The sequence below is a fragment of the Staurois parvus genome, unplaced genomic scaffold (assembly GCF_062004578.1).
Source record: "Staurois parvus isolate SC_StPar_1 unplaced genomic scaffold, SC_StPar_1.0 ptg001552l, whole genome shotgun sequence".
Lineage (NCBI taxonomy): Eukaryota > Metazoa > Chordata > Amphibia > Anura > Ranidae > Staurois > Staurois parvus.
This window is the reverse complement of record NW_028319348.1, coordinates 117617-135692: the sequence shown is the minus strand read 5'-3', so window position 1 is coordinate 135692 and position 18076 is coordinate 117617. Positions and strand designations below refer to the sequence as shown.

General features: G+C 41.2%; 1 protein-coding gene across 1 annotated transcript; it reads left to right on the top strand.

The window, feature by feature from the left end:
- The first annotated feature begins 3619 nt into the window (after positions 1-3619).
- LOC149435307 (uncharacterized protein C9orf40 homolog) lies at positions 3620-17695 on the top strand. Its single transcript, XM_089662805.1, has 2 exons — positions 3620-3995; positions 14132-17695. The coding sequence occupies exons 1-2, from the start codon at positions 3645-3647 to the stop codon at positions 14261-14263; spliced, it is 483 nt and encodes a 160-aa protein (XP_089518931.1). The 5' UTR covers positions 3620-3644; the 3' UTR covers positions 14264-17695.
- The last annotated feature ends 381 nt before the right edge of the window (positions 17696-18076 follow it).

The window sequence follows — 18076 nt, the reverse complement described above, 5'->3', positions numbered from 1 at the left end:
CTAATAAAGTGGCCGGTGAGTGTATTTTGGCTGGAGTTCTGCTTTATGCTGAACAGTCATGGAATGCAATGTGTTTGTAAAATGTATAAACAATTTTACCACAATAATGACATTTTTTGGCAAGCCATATTGTAAATATGCAATACAGTATACTACATTTTCAGGGTTTGGATACACTTTCGGTCCTCTCTGTTCTTTCATATATTCTAATAGCGATGACTTCACATATACAACATATAGAAGTAGCATAGACGTACCCGCCTAGTGTCCTGTTATTTACAGTATCTACAACATTACTCCCAATCACACAGGCTGGGTAGTTCATCTCCCCAGGTACAGGGCAGTTTTCAATATTGCAGAACTGCACAGGAAAGAACTGGCATTAGGCACAGCTGTTCCTTTTTTTGACATGTGAATTCCAGTGTCATTCCTGAGCCGTCACAAATGTATGAAAAAGTATCCTGCAAGCAGCATCGAGCTGGATTCAAAAGTTGACAGCATTTCCCTGCACTGCACTGCCCTGCCGCAAGGGGGGGGGGGGGTAACTTGTTAAAGTAGAACTGAAAGCAAAACTTTTTTCTTTTTTTTGGATAAAGTAAGGGAGGGTTATAACCCCTGTCAGTTTTTTTGCCATCTCTGTCCCACTGGAGAGATTTCCTTTCACTTCCTGTGTAATAGCCAAACAGAAAGTGAGAGGAAATTCCTCCAAAGTGAATGAATCCTTCGTTTTCACCAGAATTTGTGTCCCCATTGTAAGATTTCTCTCTTCCTCTTCAGGTGTAGATGTGAAATGTTATTTCACTGATAATGGTCACTAGTACAAATGGAGAGGGCGAATTTCCATAACAGGGACAGAAACAGCAAGTATGCCTAAGCACACATACACTATATTGCCAAAAGTATTGGGACACCCCTCCAAATCATTGGATAAAGGTGTTCCAATCAGGAATATGTTAAGATTATGCACTCAACAGATGCGTAATAATAATACGCATTTGTATATAATGTCAGCCAGAGGTCCCTTAAGGATGTATACAGCCTGGTCTGGTCAGAGAGATCCCCTTCCCCTGGGTTATCTGCAGCACCTCAGCCGTCCTCCAGAATGGGCTCTGTAGATTTGTTAGCTCATGAAGCTTCCTTTAGGGGACCTCCGGCTGACATTATATGCAAATGCATATTATTACGCATCTGGTGAGTGAGTAATCTTAACATATTCCTGGCACATCACCGAATAATCGTTAGAGTATACGAAGCACTCACCTTAAGATCATTCTTGGATGGATCTTCACAATTAGCACTTTATGGACATTTTTCTTGTCATATATTGGATTTTGATACTTTAGCACTATTATGTGCTCACAATTATCACTATATTAGCACTTTATTGTGGAAATGATATATTAGCACATTACTTGCACTTTGTCACTTTATGTTTGAATACCAATAACTATTCATTTTTTTTTGCATAAACTTTTATTCATATATATTTATTGCGTATGATCACATCACATTGGAAAATTTTGTCGTCATATATTTTAGCGCTACACCTATATTTATCATATTGTCTTGTAGGTTGTTTTTGGTTACCTTTATGGCGCTTCAGCTGTTCATTGTTTTAGTGCTCGCTTTTCTGCTTTGATCTTACATGGAATATTTAGTAGCAAGGAAATTTCACGGGTGGACTTATTGCACAGGTGGCAACCTATCACGGTACCATGCTTGAATTCACTGAGCTCCTGAGAGTGACCCATTCTTTCACAAATGTTTGTAGAAGTAATCTGCATGCCTAGGTGCTTGATTTTATACACCTGTGGCCATGGAGGTGATTGGAACACCTGAATCCAATGATTTGGAGGGGTGCCCCAATACTTTTGGCAATATAGTGTAGTTGGGCACGCATTCACCCCTAGACTGCCCTAGATGTTAATCCCTTCCCAGCCAGTGCCATTAGTACAATGACACTGTATAATATTATCACTGATCACTGTATAATTGTCATTGATAAAGTCAGCGGCAGTTAGTCAGTGTCGGTTAGTGTCAGATTGCCCGTCACACTCCTGCAGTCTCATTATAAGTCATTGATCGCAGCCATTAGTGGTATTAAAAACAATCCAGTATATATACCATAGTTTGTACATGCTAGGACTGTCATGCAAACCAATACATTTACACTTATTTGATTTTTTTTTTTTTATCAAAGACATGTAGCAAAATACATTCTGGCCTAAATTTATGGAGAAAATTGAGCTTTTTTGGATATTTTTATAAAAGAAAGTAGAAAATGTTTTTTTTTGTAAACTTTTCAGAATTTTTTCTTTAGTTTCTATTGCAAAAAAAGAAAAAAAAACATTGGAGATCAAATGCTCTATTTGTGTGTAAAACATGATATAAATTTCATATGGGTACAGCGTTGCATCACTGCTTAAAGTGTTACTAAGCCCACAACAGTAAAATCAGTCTTTATATGCAGTAAAGCATGCTTGTTATACTCACTGTGGAACCTAAGGGGTTAATCCTCTGCATTGTGTTAACAGGCTGTTTGATCCTGTCTTATCTGCCTCTTCTCTTGTACAAAGGTCCACCTGATACAGCCTGAATTATTTTATTTATTTCAGGTACTTATATAGCGCCGTCAATTTACGCAGTGCTTTACATATATATATTGTACATTCACATCAGTCCCTAACCCTCAAGGGTGTACAATCTAAGGTCCCTAACTTACATTCATATATACACATACTAGGGCCAATTTAGACAGGAGCCAATTCACCTACCAGCATGTCTTTGGAGTGTGGGAGGAAACCAGAGTATCCAGAGGAAACCCACGCAGGCACAGGAAGAACACGTAAACTCCAAACAGGTGGTGTCATGGTTGGGGTTTGAAACAACGACCCTAGTACTGCCAGGTGGGAGTGCTAACCATTTATCTACTGTGCTGCTCTGTAGTTACATGCTCAGTTTGGTGTGTATTGCTAGAGGTTTTTTTTTTTTTTTTTCCTTGGGAGAGTGCATGTGAACAGCCCAGGGCCAATCAGCACTGTTCAGAGGTCAGGGGTTTCACATCCTCCTAGAGCAGAAAGAAAACTCCTCTTACAAGCTTTAACCAGTGCTCTGCTGAAGTCACAAGACTGCTCTAACTGCTGATGAGAAAAGGAATTTAGCAGTTTATATTTACTAAAATAATTGCAAAGCAGGGGCGGACCGACAACTCATGGAGCCCCCGGGCAATAGGGGATCATGGGGCCCATGTCCTTGCCCAAACTAAAAAAAGGCTAAGAAAAAGGTACCAGGGGCATCTCATGGGGCCCCCTACTGACCCCGGGCCCTTGGGCAGTGCCCAAGTTTCCAAATGGTCAGTCCGCCCCTGGAGAGCAGATATAGTGAATGCAGGCTCCTGGGTTTAAGCACCAGTTAAAGTAGCGCAGTGTGGTATGACAAAAAATGGACTGATATGAGGGGGGGGAAACCTTCTGGAACTGAATTGTTTCTTTTTCTTCTTCTCATTATTATTTCCAAGCATCCCTCCATGGCATTTCTCGGGAACACACAGACCCTGTTGCTACAGTTCGTCCAGGCGACGCTAGAGGCCGCTGTGCCCTGTGTAGGCGGAGAGTGTGCTTTTCTATAGAGCGGGGAAGTTGTGTATGGCGGACCGGAAAAACAACATTTCCCCGTCACCAGAGCAGGCCGTCGCAAGTGTGGGTCACGTGAGCTGTGTGTTGAGGGACATGACGAAGAGAAAGTGTGAGTTGCAGTCCCTGGTCACCGTGCTGCCTCCGTGTAAGAAGCCGCTGCCTTCCAAGCGCTGCACCCCGGATGTCGTACAAATATTCCCAGTAAGGAAGAGAAAGCTGGAGCCTGAGAGCGCCCCCCCGGAGGAGGAGTGTGAGAGAGTGCTCCCACCTTTCCCAGCAACTACATCCTCCCCTCCTCCCTGCAAGAAGATGAGAGGGGTAGAGAACTCGCACAGCCAGGAGCTGCAGTACAAGTGCCAGGTAACCGGGCCCAGGACATTTCCAACAGCTCCTGTGTGACAGTCTATACATACCAAATCCAAAAGCCTCATCACATAATCAGGGAATCCAAGCAGAACATTGCAGGCCATACATGGTGCGAATTCCCAACGATTTTCGTACGAAAGTTGGACCTAAGAATAATCGCCCGATTTTTGCTTCGTTAGTGGGGCAATGGCATCGGCCGATTTTCGTGGTTCCTCCCCATTTCGTTTATAGGACATGCTGGAAAATTCATGAAAAATGACCGATTTTCGAAATTATTATTATTATACAGGATTTATATAGCGCCAACAGTTGCTCAGCGCTTTACAATATAACGGGAGACAATACAGTTCAATACAAGAGGGATTTGAGGGCCCTGCTCCTTAGAGCTTACAATCTAGGAATCATTGGTGGCACCATCAGATTACAGAACGAACGATGTTTTGATCTTTAGAGGACAAATCGTTCAGAATTCAAACCATGTATGGCCTGCATAAACCTTCCTCTCCTTTTCAGCCAAGGAAGCTGCCATCCTAACCACCTGACTGGCGGACGTTTTACCCCCTTCATGACCAGGCCATTTTTTGCCTTTTGGCACTGTGTTACTTTAACTGGCAATTGCACGGTCATGCAACGCTGTACACAAATTTATATAGGTCTTTTTTTTTATACAAATAGAGCTTTCTTTTGGTGGTATTTGATAACCACTGAGTTTTGTATTTTTTTTTGCGCAATAAATGAAAAAATAAATTTCAAACATTTTTTTTTACATTCTGTGATAAAACATCCAATAAAAAAAAAAATTAAAAATCAAATTTCTAAATAAATTTAGGCCAATATGTATTCTGATACATATTTTTAATTAACCGCTTACCTACCACCCTATCGCAGATATACTGTTACGGGGAGGCTGCTCTGTGCAAAATCACATAAATATACGTTATTTTACAGGTAAGGGGCGCGCGCGCCGCCCTACTCGCACTGCTATTGGTTGCAGCGGATGTCAATCACCAGGTCCTGCCTGCACTCGGTGATCGATGCTAAAGCTGACGGGAGAGATCTGTGTGTACACAACACAGATCTATGTCCTGTCAACCTGGACATTCTGCTTTCTCTCTCTTCACAGCAGAGAGAGAGAAAGCAGCACATCTCTCTAGTAAAACAGCACACAGTGTAAGCACAACACACAGTTAACCCTTTGATCACCCCAGATGTTAACTCCTTCCTGCCCAGTGTCATTAGTACAGTGTCAGTGCTTTTTATTAGCACTGATCATTGTATTAGTGTCACTGAAGATGTCCGTGACCATTAGTCAGTTCCCACCCAGTGTCAGAATGCCCACTGCAGTCATTGATCCCCACCATTACCTAGTATAAAAAAAATAAATAGAAATTCCAGTATAATACACTGCCATTTGTAGACGCTATAACTTTCACGTAAACCAATTAATTGACACATATTGGGTTTTTTTTTTTTTTTTTTTTAAGCAAAGATGTAGCAGAATACATTTTGGCCAAAATGTATGAAGAAATTAGATTAAAAAAAAAAAGAAAACACAAGATTCCTGATTCCACACAAGTGATGTGGATGCAGGACTCTCCCTCTTAGGGCATTGTATTCTGACAGCTGGGACTCTCTACTGTCAGAATCTGTGCAGCTTTGTAAAATGATCATAAATCTTATTGATTGTAGGCCATTTGGGTCCCCTCAGAAGCCTGGCTAAAAAACTAGTTAGCGACCCCACATCCTGCCTTGTTGCTACAATGTGAAAGCTCTCTGTTTTCACTCCTGCAATGCTGGGAGTGAGCATCCAACAGTTTTAATGATCATTGTACAAACCTGCACAGATTTTTATTATCTATGACTGCAAAGGCTATTTTCTGGGAAAAATGTACTTTTCCTTTAAAGCAGGCCATCGCCCCTGAAAAGGACTTCTCATTTTTTTCCCCTCTCCCTAAGCGATTGGATTTAAAATAAAAAACAAAAACAAGTATTTTTTAAATATTTTTAGTTTATTTACTTTTGCCTAGATGAGAATGCTGTATAACATCTGTGCATCTCTCTCACATGAACAGACAGGCCCCAGGTCTATAGGACCTGGCAGAGACCCATGGTGTGTTTGGAACCTGACAGACTCGCAGCGTGTCTGCACATGTGCATAGACTGGCAGAGACAGACAACGTGTCTGCACCTGATTGACAGCATTAGCAGCCAAAGTCCTTACTGCTTCCTGTGACAGGAGAGAAAGAGAACCAGCGCTGTTGCTGATGTGTACATCCCTGGATCGATAGAGGACTTGGATAAGTATTTAGGGTGGGGGGTACAACTTGTGGAAGGTTTTTTATCTTGATGCAGGTAATGCATTAAGTTAATAACAAAACATCTGGCTTCAGAACCACTTTAACTGCACACACTGTTGGACTTTAGGTGATATTTACCTTTCTCCTTGCCACCTCTGTAACTATTACAGTGGTGGCAGCACCGCCATGTAAACAAACACCCAGCTGTTTGCCTATTTTGCTGCTGGCTTTATTGTGAAAGTGCTGCAGGCAGCTGTAAAGCCCCCCTGATTACATTTTTTCACATCTGGGAATGTGCCACCATGTGTCTTGGGCTCACTTGTGACTTCTGGGTGCCTTGCAAACAAACATCCCAAAACATTTTAAAATCCCCCCAACCCCACATACATGCAAATGTGCATTTGGGGGTGTGCAAATCTATAATTGTGCCAAACATCTTGGGTATTGTTGTGCATGCCAGAATGAGAGCAGTAATTCTAGGGTCATCATTCACTGTTAAAGGGATTCTACAGGTTCATTTTTTTTTTCTTTGGATTATAACAAACATGTTCTACCTACCTACGGTGTGCAGTGGTTTTGCACAAAGCAGCCTGGATTCTCCTCTTCTCGGGTCCCCGCAGGCTCTCCTGGCCCCTTCCTCCTGTCGGGTGCCCTCAGAGCAAGCACCTTACTATGGATACACCCGCGGTTCCGTGTGTCCATTCACGCACGGAGCCATGGCTTGGCCCCGCCCCCATGTCTCCTCATTGGCTAACTGGCTGTGATTGACCGCATTCTCAGTCATTGAGGATGCAGAGACCTAGGACAGCCGAGGCTATGGTTCACATGGCTGGATCGCTATGAGGCTCAGGTAAGTATTAGGAGGGGCTGGGGGCACTGCTGCACACAGAAGGTTTTTTACCTTCATTTATAGAATGCATGAAGGTAAAAAAAACCTTGAGCCTTTACAAACACTTTAACTCAAAGTTGATTGCTGTAAAGGCTTTTAAAGCATTGCCTATGGACACTCCCAAACACCAAATTTTTTTTTACGGTTTCATGAGTGCATGTAATTTTGGGGCTTGATATATTTGATGTCTACAGTGGATATAAAAATTCTACATATCCCTGTTAAAATGTCAGGTTTCTGCAATGTAAAAAAATGAGACAAAGATAAATCATTTCAGAACTTTTTCCACCTTTTATGTGCTCTATAAACTGTACAACTCAGTTGAAAACCAAACTGAAATCTTTTAGGAGGGGGGCAGGGAGTAAAATGTGGGAAAATGTGTTATGGTCTGCTGAAACCAAGATTGAACTTTTTGGCCATATTTCCAAAAGACATATGTTTGGCACAAAAACAACACTACACATCACCAAAAGAACACCATACCCACAGTGAAGCATGGTGGTGGTAGCATTATTCTTTGGGGCTGTTTTTCTTCAGCTGGAACTGGGGTCTTAGTCAAGGTTGAGGGAATTATGAACAGTTCCAAATACCAGTCAATATTGGCACAAAACATTCAGGCTTCTGCTAGAAAGCTGAACATGAAGAGGAACTTCATCTTTCAGCATGACAATGACCCAAAGCATACATCCAAATCAACAAAGGAATGGCTTCACCAGAAGAAGATTAAAGTTTTGGAATGACCCAGCCAGAGCTCAGACCTGAATCCGATCGAAAATCTGTGGGGTGATCTAAAGAGGGCTGTGCACAGGAGATGCCCTCGCAATCAGACAGATTTGGAGTGTTTTTGCAAGGAAGAGTGGGCGAATATTGCCAAGTCATGATGTGCCATGCTGATAGACTCATACCCAAAAAGACTGAGTGCTGGAATAAAATCAACAAAGTATTAGTTTAAGGGTGTGCACACTTATGCAACCATATTTTAGTTTTTTATTTTTACTTACCTCCACTAAAAATTTCAGTTTGTTGTTCAACTGAGTTGTACAGTTTATAGGTTACATTAACCTCCCTGGTGGTCTAGCTATTCAATATTTTTGAATGTCAAAGCAGTACATTGTTTTGCATGGAAATTTGTTGTTTTATATTGTAGGCCTGTAATTCTTAGGAATAACTCACTGAAACCTGTCCAAACAAGAGTCTAGTAAACATCCCGGGTATGATAAAGTTTGAAACACTAAATAAATTATAATATAATTAATTATAAAAAATAATATAATAAATTCAATAATGTAATCAAATCAAAAACACTGAAATTTGAAATAGAGCACCAAGTTCGCACATCGCTGAGCTCAGTCGTAGAAGCATTTTCAGTGTCTGATGACGAATTTCCCCACGAATCATCACTCAATTCTGCAAGTGATTCTAAATCACGATCACTGTTTTCTAGCTGGTCTAAAGCTGCATTTGACCTAAAGGGATGCTTTTTGGATGCCATGGACGTTCTCAAGTTTCCAGGCAGAAAGAACGGTAAAAGTGCAGGCAGGGCACAGGACAAAGCACTCAGGACAAAATGTATGTGAAATGGTTTGATACAGTAATGTAATACTAACAGATTAACTAGTATGATAGTGATGTAGCGCTATAGGTATAATTATGACCCTTTGGTTCGGTACAACACTGCTTCCACAATATTAATATCAATATACAGTCAACCAAAATTATACTTGTGACATTTATAGGTGATTAGTGCAGTATAACTCAAACACATATATATATCCAAGTGATCATTCCAATATTGCCATGACACACAGTGATTCCCTGTGCAGGGATATGGGTCACCTTAAATAGGTGATATATATAAGTAACAGTGATATAAATATCCACAGTATCCGGTGTCTATCTTGTGTATCAACAGCACAAACAATGATAAACAGCATGCTCCTGTGCCGGTGCAGGTAGTGAGTAATACTCCTATATGGCAGGCATGCCCTCTCACCTTCCCCCTGCGACCCACAGGGGCCAAAAAGCCTTACGGATCACTCAGGATCCTACACGATCTCTCCAGGCAAGGACTGACTCCACAACCTTCAGTGAACTCTCCTCCACCTTCCACTATTCCTCCATGGCCAGGTAGCAATATGTATACGCATATATACTCATGATGTTTGGGAGTCGTACAATAGAAAAACAGAGATCCTCCATAGTGCAACACTGTATGTAAAAATTTAATAAACCCGCCAAGTACAAACTCACATGTCAGCAGAAGTACAAATCGCTTGTGTCACCTCACATGGGTGTACTGAGAACTCTGTGGTGTACTAAGATGGCGCTGGACCGGAAGTGTCGCATCTACGCGTTACGCCGCGCCTCTCGTAGCTTCGTCAGGATCTATAAGTGTGACGCACTTCCGGTCCAGCGCCATCTTAGTACACCAGAAAGTTCTCAGTACACCCATGTGAGGTGACACAAGCGATTTGTACTTCTGCTGATATGTGAAGGTATATACTGGTATATACATAAAATATATGCTGGAAGGTGGAGGAGAGTTCACTGAAGGTTGTGGAGTCAATCCTTGCTTGGAGAGATCGTGTAGGATCCTGGGTGATCCGTAAGGCTTTTTGGCCCCTGTGGGTCGCAGGGGGAAGGTGAGAGGGCATGCCTGCCATATAGGAGTATTACTCACTACCTGCACCGGCACAGGAGCATGCTGTTTATCATTGTTTGTGCTGTTGATACACAAGATAGACACCGGATACTGTGGACATTTATATCACTGTTACTTATATATATCACCTATGTAAGGTGACCCATATCCCTGCATAAGGAATCACTGTGTGTCACAGCAATATTGGAATGATCACTTGGATATATATATGTGTTTGAGTTATACTGCACTAATCACCTATAAATGTCACAAGTATAAGTTTGGTTGACTGTATATTGATATTAATATTGTGGAAGCAGTGTTGTACCGAACCAAAGGGCATAATTATACCTATAGCGCTACATCACTATCAAAGTAGTTTATGTATTTGTCCATCTTAAGGTGAGGATTGGATGTAAGCTGCTGTTTCACTAGTCCTAGTAGGCATAGCAGCGCAGGAGGATTTATTACATTTTTTAATACTAACAGATTACAATGTATTGTGTGTGTCATATTTTTACTATTTTGAATCTCTCGCCGGTTCCGCCCCCCTGCGTACTGACGCTCGCAGGGAAGGGAAGACGGATGCCAGCATCAGCCCAAGGACATGGCCGGAGGACATCGGGGGATCGCAGGACAAGGTAAGGATCGGGAGATCGCAGGACAAGCACTACAGTGTAATACCGAGTGTGGCTCGGGGTACCACTTTTGGTGCTGTAAATTAACACCAAGCCACACTCGGGATTACCACTAGGAAAGTTAAAGGTGGAAAAAGTTCTGAAATGATTTATCTTTGTCTCATTTTTTTTACATCACAGAAACCTGACATTTTAACAGGGGTGTGTAGACTTTTTATACCCACTGTATTTACTCAATGCAGCCTAATCTTTTATGTTAACAAAAAAATTATATTTGTGTGCATTAAAAATGTGTTTTTTGAGGAAATTATAGTTTTGATAAACAGTAGCTGCAATTATTATGTGACATAAAAAAAATAAACTGCCACCATTTTATACTTCAGGGCCTGCTTTCAGAAAATATATAGCTTTGACAGAGAGAGGGTTAAACCTATGTATTGGTACAGACCTGCAGTATGCATCTCTGTTAGGCTCTGGAACTCAAAATTATGAAGTGTGACGATTGCAGTCTATAATGTGCAAAAAAAATGCATGCTCTTTTGTTTTTAAAGCTAATTTTTGGAGTTCATGGGTTTTGGCACATTAAAATAGTGATCTTTTTATTAGGGGAACAGGGATGTGCAAATCATATTGCAGCGCCAGGCAGGTGTTTTTTTTGTGTTTTGTTTTTTACATTTAGGCCTGTTGTGGCCAAGTAGTAGAGTTTACTTTATGCGGTGCGATTTTCATGTAAGTTTTTAGTGCGACAGTCAAAGGAAGTAGGTTCAGGTGTGAGTCAGATGCAATTCTACTACAATTCAGGGATGTGATTGTGAATACCCCTTTGTTCAATGCAAATTTAGTACTACTGTGATTTTTCAATCTGCCTTTATATGCTAGGAATGCCATCCATCCTTTTCTCTACTAAACTGCCTTCCTTCCATTTTTTTGCAAATATATATTCTAGCCACTTCTATGAATTGCATCTTATTTGAACAGTTTTGTCAGAATGCCACTATACTCTATGCTGTGCGAGTTTGGAACGCACAGCTCTAAATTCGCACAAGACACTTTTTTTTTTTTTTTTTTAACGAGATCAAAATTGCACTGCATAGATGTGAATGTCATTTATAGAAACAATGTATTTTCAGATGCCATGTGAATCTTCTTTTTGGATTGCATCTGATCTGCATCATATTCACATCAGTGTGAATCAGGACTAAGGCTCCATTCACACCTAGGCATTTTGGGATTATGGCAGAATCACTGCAATTCTGCCTGTGCTGTCAAAATGAACTGCAATTGCAAAATGAAAGTTCAGGTGCCATTTATTTTTTTAAATGGCACCTAAAAAGCAGTGCAATAAATTGCATGGCAATCGTGGTAAATCACGTGAAGTTTGTCACTCTAAAGAAGTTCCTGCTCCTTTTTGGGCGATAGTTTTAACATAATACAATTTTCCACACGATTTTCTGTGTGACAATCATGGCAAAACTGCATAGCATTTGCCATTGAAAATAATGGCACTTGAACGTGCACTTTGCGTTTTGTAGTGCGTTTTTGAGATTGTGGGCAGAATCATGGCTATTCTGCTGTGACACCCAGGTGTGAATAGAGCCTCACAGAGCGGACACTGGAACTTGATTTGGCTGCTCAGCATGCGCTTGTACTAAGTACCCAAGTGCTTCTGTTTGTGAGGGTAACCTGAAGGAATAAAGTTGTTTTTTTTTTCATTGAGACCTGCACCTCATGTACTCACTCAGCGGATGTGCTGAGCATTGAGAGAGCCCAACACTCCTCTTTTCTGATGAGCACCCAATGGTTGCTTATGACACTGCAAGGTCTCTCCTCTCTCTGCTACTCCCTGCGTGAGGTGCTGGAGACAAGCAGGGAGGTGAGTAGGAGATAAACAGCACAATGTTAAAACCTTATTTAAGTATGGTTTTGGTTAAATTTATTTATTTTTTTATCAGGACAAGTAGATCAGGGGTAGGCAACCTTAAAGAGGTGGAGATCTACCTCAACAACATGGAAGAAGTCAAAGATCACCGGGCACAGTGTCACCTCCTCACACTTGATTTAAACATCTGATTGCCATACTGCCATTTTGCAATCAAGTGCATTGCATGGCAATCATGGGTTTAAATCAGGTGGTGAGGAGACAACATATCGCCTCTTCACCACCTGTCAAACGCACTTGGATCACTGGGCAAATCGCTGAAGCTCTGCAATGTTGACAAAACGGCGACCTTTGAGCTGGATCTTCATCTTCAGGAAGAGGGCATTTTGGAGGGTTGAGCTCTTTGAAGGTCTTCCTGATTTCTCATCATCTTCCAGTGATGTTCTTCTGCTCTTGAAGTGCACATGCCACTCAAAACTCCTCGGCGCCTCATTGCAGCATCGCTGTAAACTTGTTGAATCATGTCAAATGTGTCTGTGGCAGATTTGCCTAGTTTCACGCAGCATTTCATGTTTGCTCTTTGTTCTAACTTGCTGGCCATGATGAAATGGCAGACATGATAACACACGTCGTCCGAAATAGTGGCAGTTGCACAGCTCCCAATGTACACAGAACAATGTCTTTTGGCACACTGACTTATGAAGATTGGTGCTCCCTGTGACTGTGCATGCTGCCATCTGTTGGTGTGTTACAAAACTAGTCTTAGCTTTTTGATACTACCTCGCATTATAACCTGCAGGTGTGGTGCACTTTCTGAAAGCACACCAAATTTCCTGCATTCAGGAGGTGCACCAAACCCGCAGGATATAATAGACGTCTATAGCTAAGTGCAGCAAACCCGTAGGAAAGGTGCAGTGTGGGTAAATTGTAGAACATCAGTGTGAAAGCAGCCCTATATTCTTATGCCCAGTGTATTACTTCACACTGGCCTGACAATCTCTTCTTTCCTTCTGCTGGCACCACTCTGGAGACCGTTAGCCAGGATAAGAGGTGGAATGCAGTTGGTATCACTCCGCATGGGACAGGAGCCAGCACTACAGAGGAGGCATTGGCTTATGTATCTACTACATACTACTACACTTTACAAGTAGTCCCTCTGCTTTGCACTCTGTTTGATTCTCTGGAATGGCAGGGACAGCAAGCCCAGACCGTGATCTACCAGTCACCTGGCCGAGATCTACTGGTAGATCATGATTTACTGGTTGCAGACCCCCGAAGTAGATTGTCATGAGGGAGATGTAGATTGGGACCCCGATTTAATTCCTTGGACAAGTAGCTTTTTTAAAAATTTCCACACCCCTGGGGGAAATTTTGACAGTATATTTGAGTGATATCTGTATAGCATGATATTCATGAAAGCATTAGAGCAAATTTCTATTTTGCCCATAAGGGAGGCAGAGCCAACAGCTTTGCTGTACCTTTCCGGCACTTCCTTGTCACCCTCATCCAATGCTTCAGCCCAGAGTAATACCCAAAACTTCATGATAAAGGTAAACACTTGACACTCTATTTCCCTCCTTACAGTACTTGAGAGGTCAGTCAGTGGTTGGGTGCTTACAGTTACCAGCGTAACTTTTTTTTTTTTTCCACGTACCTCATTTGCAAGTCAGCAACCTCACTGAGACAAATATTTTCTAGCTAACTGACGCTTGCTATACCATGGCCTGGATAAATGAAAACCTCTCTAGGCCTCTAATATTTGTGCTTTCCTTTTTTGTGTTCTCAGAACGATGAAGCCTTTCCAGAGTACAACTCATTCCAGTACTGGAGAACTCCTTTGCCTGACATAGACTTTTCTGAACTATCTGATACCCTTTGTGGTGCAGCTACCAGTGAAATTCAAGAAATGGACAGTTGACTGGAGCCGTTGGCTTTTTAAATTTAATTTTCTTTTTTTTTTTTTTTTGTTTCATTTTTGCTACTTTACATTGCCCAGGAAATATATGGACGTAATGGGCATTTTTGTGCATATATTTCACATATGTCAATATATGGAAGATCATAAATTACACAGTCCAAAAAAGTTATCTGATTATGTGCCCTGTTTACTTTTGCAATGTGCCACAAGTAAGTAGTTTTACTGGAAATAACCTTTAAGGTATTGTATACAAAATACTTTGCTAGATACTATTTAAAAATTGTGCATTTGCTTTGTTCAGTTCCATTCAAAAATGTGAGCTGTGCAGATGAAATTTGGATTTGTCTGTATCGATGCTGTTAAGAAGATTTTGTCCTTGGACGCCATCCCAATTCACCAACGTGCAATAGTATATCAGGCACAAAATAATTATTTTTGGCAATGATGACAGAGAGTCCCCCTTAGCATGCCTTAAAGCTTAAAGTGGTCCTGCAGTCTTCACTTGTTTTACCCTAATGTATTCTACGCATTAAGATAAAAAAATGCTCCAATGCGAATTACCCCCCTCCCTGTCCCTAAGCACTTACCCGATTCCTCTATTGATAGAGTGCAGTTCACAGCTGCAGCCCTGCTCTCCTCTTCTCAAAGGAGACACGGGCAGCAGCGGGAGCCATTGGCTCCTTTTGCTTTCAGCCAAATTCAGTGAGGAGTTAATGGGGGCATGGCTAAGCTGCACTGTGTGTCTATGGTGTCGTGCTCCCTCCTATCCCCCCATAGGACACAATTTCCTTTGGGGGCACACGCAGGAGAGGAGGTAAATGGCTGTCTGTACAATATCATTGCATAGAGCGGGGAAGCATCACGTTTTTTTTATTTTAGTTTAAAAAAATATGCCTTTAACTCCAGGCAGATACAAAAGACACAAATTAATGCAGCTCTGTAATCATTACTATATTAGTAAATACATTTTTTTTTAAATGGAAGCAGTGTATGTACTTTAATTTGTCCTGGTATCCACCTTTTGCAGTTCCTGTAAAGCAGAGCTGAGGTGTAATAGTAAAGAGAAGCACAATGAGCCAACCAGTTAATGCACTGATGAGAAGTTTGTGGAGAGATTAATGTACTGCTTCTCTTTTCACTGTTCAGTCACAGGATAAGGTAGGTTCAGGTCGACCTGGTCTCAGAGGAAGGGGGTTGTATGATGCTGGCCATCAGATCGATGGCGTCAAGTGACAGAAAAAAAAAAAAAAAAAAAGTACTGCGTGGGAAATTTTTGAATGGAAGGCGAGTATTGCAGCAAAAGTCTGATTTTGTTATTTTATCTTTGTGCTGTGCTATTCTTTCATGTTACTGCTACTTTTATGTATTGGGAGTAAGGGGGAACCTAGCTCCTTACCAAGCTAGAGTATAATTGGTCTTATATTTTGTTTTTGATCAGTGTTTATGCTTTCTCCAGAATAAAAGTACCAAATTTACAGGTCATTGTGTTTCATGAACGGCTTACTCTACTAGGCTTTTATGAATCGGAAGACACTCACACACTTGTCCTTTGTTTACTGCTACTAGCCCCATAGCAGTCTGTACTAACTTGGGGCTGGGATGTAAACAAAACAAGGGCCTGTGCAATGCACCTGAGAGATCATAGTTGCAATGCTCTGCATGATTTAATACAAAAATCTGATAAATGCATACTTTTTATTTTAATAATGTGGGTACATTGTGCAAAACATGAACTGTGCCTTTTTAAAGCCCAACTCAACTTTTAGTTTAAATTCGCTAACCACATTCCAGGTCTCTAAAAATGAAAGGTCATCAAAGATTTATAGATTATTTTCTTTATAAAACTTCCACATCCAGAGTAGAAAAGCTTGTACCCTGTCAGCATGCTGCAAAAAAAGGATACTTACTCTTCGTGTAGTAGTTCTCTGCAGAGGTTCAAGGTCTCACTGCTCAGTCAGACCTATAGATCTGTAATCTGTAAAGCTCATGCCCCCTGCTGATTGGAGAGGTCTAGCTCTTTCTCAGCAAGGGGTTTGTCATACCTCTGCAGAGAAAGCACACAGAGCAAAGGGTCCTGTTCTGAATCTGCAAGGGGAAAGGTTTCTCTTAGACTGTGGCTGTCTTTACATCCATAGAGCCATCATGGTTCTGCCCCTGTCTGCTGTCAAAATGCAGACAAACTGAATGGTATGTCAAAAACGTACATTTGGCCTATTCAGCAGAAGATCTGCTCATTGATTCTGTGCTGAATGGAGTTGACAGCCCATGTGAAAGAGCCCTTATTGACTTCTTGCTCCAGTATTTCCCTCCATAAAAGTTTGTTAGGACATATACAATACTATGGTTGATTTGGGCTGTAGTTACTTTTAAGACATGGCACTGGAAATATTAAAGCAAAACTTCACTCACTCAATAAACATTGATTATTTTTAGTCCTTATGCTTCTAGCATGAGTAAATAACGTATTTCATATGTACTTGTTTTAAGTTTGTTTCAAATTTCTTCAGTTACTTCCTGGTTTTCAGGCCTAGGCAAATTATGTCTTACATCCCAGGAGTCTTCAGGAGATGAGGTGATTTCTCACACTCTGCTACCTGCGTGCCTGAGCTTACTCAAGATGGCTACAGATAGAAATTTTAGGGGGTCAGTTTTCTCATCAAAGTAAATCATGGAGACCTAGATGAATGAGTTTTCTTTGTATATTAAAAATGTATTAAATAGCTTTTTTGGTTTGTGATGCCCAGATGCAGTGTAGTTCCGCTTTACACAGAAAATTAGAAGATTTATGCTCGGTTCACACTAGTGTGGTCTTGTGGCATGCGGCACAGCAGTGCATTCATTTGAATGGGATGCGGCACAGCAGTGCATTCATTTGAATGTGCTGCTGTGCCTTGCAAAACGCAGGAAAAAGGTCCCTGCACCTTTCCAGAAATTGCAGCCGCACTTGGAACCGCACGTGCAATTTCCTGAGCGCTTACCATGCCATTAGGAATATTGGCACTTGCAGGTCCTGCGTCTTGTGTGCTGGTGGTTGCAGCTGCGGGATGAAGTGTGGGTCCTGCAGCGGTTTCCACCTGCACTATGAAGCGAGGCTAAAAAGCGCATAGGTAAATGCCATGTATACAGCTAACTCTTCGTTGAAATATCCCACACATTTCCACTGTTTGTGTGGAGTTGCCCTTTTAATTTATTTCATGTAGTGGGTTAGAGTGCTGCCCCTCCAACAAATGGTACATATAAATAGGGATTCAAATGCAATTTTAAAAGGATGACAGCCATTTGCAGATGACAGCAGAAAATATGCTTGAATGTTGGTCTATCCAGTATCCATTAACTCCACTAGGGAAAAAAATTTTGTCACGGCAATGTAGTATTGTACAGTATGTTCACATGTATATGTTTATTTTTTTTTATTAAAAACCGTTTAAAAGATGTGTTTCTTCCTTTTTATACTCCTTTAGGCTTTATTGTGACCTTGCCAGACAAAATGGAATGTGTTGTTTATATACCAGCCTCCTGACCCAGTGATCTCCTGATGTGTCCATTTAGGAAATAATATGTGTAGTTTGCAAAATAACATGCCCAGGTTCACTTTAAACTGGCCACACAGGTTACCATTTGATTGAACATACCATTTACTTTATTCTCTACTACTTTACTCGTATCTACCAAAAACATTGCGCAACTCAATTCCTGCTACATAGTTTTGGTAATAGAATCAGATTGTAAATATTTATAAGCTGTTTAAGTACAATTGGTGACAGCCAAACTTACTGCATTATCATAGCGATTCTTTGTTTATTGTGGCAATGT